General features: G+C 45.5%; 1 protein-coding gene across 1 annotated transcript in view; it reads right to left on the bottom strand.

The window, feature by feature from the left end:
• Positions 1-1,032, bottom strand: part of T265_10653 (hypothetical protein) — a gene marked incomplete at both ends in the record, with an annotated part of 2,876 nt that extends 1,844 nt beyond the window's left edge. Inside the window, 3 exons of the mRNA XM_009177097.1 lie at positions 498-693; positions 734-959; positions 997-1,032. Coding sequence (XP_009175361.1) covers positions 498-693; positions 734-959; positions 997-1,032 — 458 coding nt within the window. The remainder of the gene's footprint in view (positions 1-497; positions 694-733; positions 960-996) is intronic.
• Between the last annotated feature and the right edge of the window lie 4,813 nt (positions 1,033-5,845).

Below are 5,845 nucleotides of genomic sequence, written 5' to 3'. Positions count from 1 at the left end.
TTTTCATTCTAGATTATATATATATATATATATATATATATATATATAGTGTCATAACGACCCAACCTAGATCCTTTGAAGATTTGCATTCGCAGCGTGAGAGCATTTGCTGCCGGATAAAAAGGTGGCTTTGAGGCATCGATTCTGTAAAAAAAAACGCCTCTGTGTACAGAGCCGGTTTACCAGTCTGAAGGATCACATAACGGAAGAAATAATAACATTAAAGGGAGGACTATGGAAGTTTGACTATACTGGGTGAGGCACACCTCATTGGTGTTGGCGGAGTCATAGCCATCAGTCTAGTCGATTATCTGCGACAAGTTATGAGCCCCGCCCTGTCAACTAACAGTAACACGATAAAAATGTTGCACATACATTCTCAAAGCCCTCAGTTTTGGTACGCAAAGGGAAAGCACAGGACGACCAAACAACTAAGATGGACTGGAACAGAGAACTCTCGGTCAATGGCACGAAAATATCCAAAAAGACAAACTCACCGGCGTAGCTCCCTGGGGACGATATCGACATCCAGAATTGAGGAAACAAGATGAAAGTCATTTTTCATCATAATTGCTCGGGCTGGATCCTTCGGTTTATCCACACTGGCGTAGGAACGGAGCACACTAGCGGCACTTTTGTGCGGACGGGTTGATTTAGTGGACTTGTAACCATATAACTCCCCGTAGCTCTCACCTGAGGTGCGTGTCAATTGAAGCGGGTAAGAAAGGCATACCTTTTCTCTGAAGCAGTATACGCAGCAGTCGTTTCGAGGCTGAAAGTGCTACAGCATAGTTGTTGTCATTATTGATCGGCAACAAGTCGGAATTTTTTGGATCCACATACTGGACAACAAACGGAATGCCTTGCAGGTGGTGTAGTTGTTCTAGGGAGGCGTAGAATTCATTAAACTGTTTCAGTGCGGCAGGATTTATACTGAACCGTCTGAACTCCGCATCAAACTATACAACAGAACTGGAAAAAGGTTAAAGAACGTACTTTGCTTTTGACTTCTAACAGCGCAGAATCAGTCATTCTGAATTCATCAAATTGATGACAACTCGTTTATAGGACCGATGAAACGATACACCGCTCAAAACATATATGGTCAATGATAAGGTCGTAGTCGTTGGGCTGGAGCCTACAGGTCTTTCCAGTGAACGTACGAAATCAAGCCTAAAAATACGGAAAATAGAACAAAATTAAGGTAGTAATCACTAGTTCGTACCTAGTCCCTTAACCAGCTGTGGTTGACCGGATCGCAATAAATTCTAGATTGCATGCTGTTAGGCTCCAATGCGTTCGCAAACATTCGGATCACTCCAGAACACCCGGAGATTGGAAGTGGGTCTTTTGCAGACGGACACAATACACATGAACGGAACAAAATCGAATACATCACATCAAGACTCAAAACACTACAGTATAATATAGTGCAACATATAAAATAGGACTGAGGGCGGTGGAAAACGACGTCCACGATGGCAATCAAACCAGAGCCTCTAAGTGAGGCGTCACTTGTCACTCTCTTAGATGAAGACAGTGGACAGGAAAGAACAATTAATGCTTACAGCGTTTGCCAGAGTGTCTGCTGTCCCGTACCACACAGACATCCTGTACACACGCACATGGCCAGTGATTACTAGTCATTATTCGGCTTATTTTATATGAAGATGGCGTAGAAAGTCACTTCTGATACAGCAGGGAAGCATGTATCAACATGGATCTTGTTATCTCTGATGACTCCCAGTACCATTGCAGGTTTAGTTCCTATGACACAAGGCCGGGGCATTGCAGCCTAGCAGTCGAACTGCATTACGAACCTAGAACCTAGGATGTTCTGGAATTAGCCAAGATTCTGTCCATACGATGATGACCACTAAACGCTACTTCTATTACCGTCATAGTCTCAGCTGTCTGATGACGTCAGAAACTAGATATGTTTGAGTTAGTTTATAAGCGGGTGGATCAGTGTGCTCGCTGGTGGCCGACCGGACCAATTCGACCACCACACTACAGTCGCAGCAGATTCAGCTAGCTCCGTCTCCAGGTCCAACAGATCCGATGATACCATTGCGTCTTGCACGTCTCTGCTCTCTAACTAGAAGCTGTCGATCGTTGAATTGGCCGGATGCGATCCGTATGGCTTTCCTGTATGGTTAGGACGAACAATTCTACCCTTTGTAATATTTCACTGAGATTTTATTTTCTCTGTTGTAGCCAACTGAGCCGCAGCCTTCTTCAATTGATTCATCTGCAATATAGCCGATTTTCATCTGTTGTCCTTTGTTTTCTTCCTTGAAGTTTTTTCCCACCCAAGTAACTAGACTGTCAACGTGATAGAATAAATTCCATTAGGCTATTAAATCACCCAGATGTGCACCATGTTCGTGGTTCCCTCAGCCATCTCTTAAGGATGTCATCCGGATTTGGTCACCTCAGTGTCAATCAGCTTTTGATAAAGTTAAATCACTTCTGTCATCGGACCTGCTGCTTACACATTACAGCCCCTCTATGGATACCATCCTAGTATCAGATGCATTCAATCATGGGATCGGAACATTCATTTCCCACAGACTTCCTGATAGATCTGAAAAAGCCATCGCCCATGAAGCTCGATCTTGAAACCAGATGAACGCAATTACAGTCAAATAGAAGAAGCACCGGCTATCTTATTTGCCGTCAAGAAATTCCACAAAATGATTTACGGTCGCCAGTTCACACTCCTTACCAACCACAAGCCGGTTGTCATCATTTTCGGTTCGAAGAAATGCGTTCCGGTATACACTACAAATCGTCTCCAGCGCTGGGCGACCATTTTCCTTGACTAGAATTTTGCAATCAAATACCAGTCTACAGATACCACCGGCCAGGCAGACACCTTATCAAGACCGATGGACTCACAACTAGAGTCGGTAGAAGACACGGTTGTGGATTCCATTTCTGTCGAATCGGAAATTTGCACTGTCCCCGCTGCATCCATTCGAGCCCTTCCAGTTACTTCAGTAATGGTCTGGGACGAAACCAGATGTGACCCCGTATGCCAACACTACAACCGAACGTTGGCCATCGTCAGTGATACGAAACATTCAGTCATTATTGCACAGACGATTTTCTCTATCTGAGGTCAATGGTTGTCCTCTTCGGTGGACGTGTTATAAAACCAACCAAACAGCAAGCGCGGGTACTAAAACGGTTTCATTTTAAACACCCACGTATCAACTGCATGAAAACCTTGACGCGCAGTTATGTATACTGGCCGGGTGTGGAAAAACATATCAAAGAACTTGTGCAGTCCTGTCAGTGATCTGCAAAATCGCCACGGAAGACCGAGTTATTTTATTGGCCTGCACCAACTAACTCTTCGTCGTGTTTACATGTTGATTTTGCTAGACCAATTAACAATCAGTATTACTTTATCATCGTTGACGCTTACAGTAAATGGCCGGAGGTAATCACGATGGATCACACGACTTCCTGCTACACAGTTTTGCAGCTCACCCGAATCTTCTGCCACTTACGGCACGCCAGGAACATTGGTGGCAGAGGATTTACCTCGGCGGATTTTGCCTTGTTTTGCCAGCAATATGGGGTTCACCACGTTAGATCACCGCCATTCCATCCTCAGTCTAACGGACAGGTCGAACGCTTTGTCGACAATTGCAAACGAGCGCTTCAAAAACGTAAAGGGGAGGGAACGTCAGCGAAGACTATTGAAACCTTCTTGTTAGGCTACCGTGAGATATTGACCCAAATGTGTCAAACAACGACTCACCCGCGGAAGCGCTTTTTGGGAGTAAAATCCGTTTACCCATAGATGAAGTGCGCATTTACGAAAAAGGAACATACAAATGGACCGATAATTCAACCGCCATCATGGTGCCGTTCACACCACCTATAAACCAGATGATTCGGCCTTGACTGAGGACTATCGCACGGTGGAGAGAAATTGACTCTTGGTTACATCAAGCGTCGCGTGGGCAACGTCATATACGAAGGTGACGTACAGTCTGTCGCACGGGTCTGTCACGCAAACCAACTTCACGCTGATCACGCTGCACCGGCTACATCGGATAACTCAATTCCCCTGAACACACTGTTAGATTCCCTTGAGTTACCGCCTACACATGTGCCTCTTGCACAAACAGACAACCTCCCAGTCGAATCCATATGCACACCAAGACGGTGGTCCCGTCGTAACCCAAAACCATTTACACCAATGCAGGTGATTCAAAATCTGAAAACCTACACACATTTTGAGAAGGGAGGTATTAGGACAACCAGGTCCTAACGGACGATTCTATCCTTTGTAATATTTCACCAAGATTTCGTTTTCTCTCTGTTGTAGCCTACTGAGCTGCAGCGCTTTCTTCCATTGTTTCATTTGCAATATAGCCTATCTTCTTCCGGTGTCTTTTGTATTCCTTGAGGTTTTTCCCCATTCAAGTGACTAGACTTTCAGTGCGATAGAATAAATTCCATCAGGCGCTTAAGTCATCCAACTAGCTCCCACAGACAAAACACCTATGCCACCCTGTTTTGTGCTCCCGCTTCCCATTTTACGAGATTAATGTCATCAGATTTTAGACTTTTGTTTAACGTACCATATTTCACTTTCAATGTTCTCCTTCGTGATCAGCTAACTGCATAGGTGTTGCTTCGGAATCCCATTCCCCTTAATTGGTCAAACATGTCCCCGGTGATTACGGTCGTAGTAACCATTCACTAGGACGTACCGGTTAGAGGACTACCGTGTCCGATACCCACTCATTCAACTGAACACCAAGGATCCACATCACGTAGTGCGCATGAGATCTGCTCGAATGTCGAAGTGCATAAGCACGTGGCCCATAGTTCAATGCCACACCGGAGTCAGGTAGAAATATGGACTTTTAGACGTACAGCTCGGTCTCCGGTCGCAGCCTCCGAGTTAGTCAGTGGTTAAGGCGTAAAATCACCGACCGGGATGTCTGCGATTCGAACTCAACATCGACATCTCGAATGTTTCTGTATAGGCTTGAGCGTGTAGCTACCCAATCACTCACGTACTTGACTGTTCACCTGACAGTCGCTCACTGTACCACGAGACTTGACCTTTTTCATACCCACAAACCATCACATTAAGGTGACTCATCGGACATCAATTGTCTGTGCTGTCTAGTGAGTGTAGTAACTACTCATGTGCTGACGCGCCCACGTACACGCAAACGGACCTACATATAGGGAAACCGAACAGTCAGTGCACAGAGACTGGCGCGCGCCCAGGGAGCAGGAAGTCAACCACTCTCCACAAGTCCACGGACAATTATACAACACGTCATACGGAGTCAGTCATACGGAGGAGAAAACCCGTTCCCGCCGTCCGTCGTCACAGACGACAAGTTCCTCTCTTGACTTGCTCCCATTTCATTTCGCAACCCACCACTGCCAACCACAGTACAAACTTTTATTAGTGCATATACCTTCTGATTTGTGTTATGGTCATCATCAGCAGTGCACCAATAGGGGACCTGGTATTACCTCAACCCTATTCTTCCTTTAGGTGGAACGACCACTAGGTACCAAAAGGGTTGCAGCACATCGTCTTCCCTGGATCGCCACACCAGCATTGGCAATACGAGATCACGGCTCATGGTCAAGGACTTGTAATGTGCCGGTAGATGTCAAAGTTAACTACAATCGCTAACTAAAATCCTTGTCCAATTTCAGAAGCGACATCAGTAATGAAGGTAGAACATGAAGACATCTTTGAATGCTACCCAGAGGAGGTCGAGAGCCCCCAACCCAATGACTAACACACTTTGTGTTTATATGTTTGTAACCCCGCATTCTGCTGCTGTCACCTTCC

Source organism: Opisthorchis viverrini (genome assembly GCF_000715545.1).
Source record: "Opisthorchis viverrini unplaced genomic scaffold opera_v5_391, whole genome shotgun sequence".
Lineage (NCBI taxonomy): Eukaryota > Metazoa > Platyhelminthes > Trematoda > Opisthorchiida > Opisthorchiidae > Opisthorchis > Opisthorchis viverrini.
The sequence above is the reverse complement of the archived record's forward strand: the minus strand, read 5'-3'. Positions and strand labels throughout refer to the sequence as shown.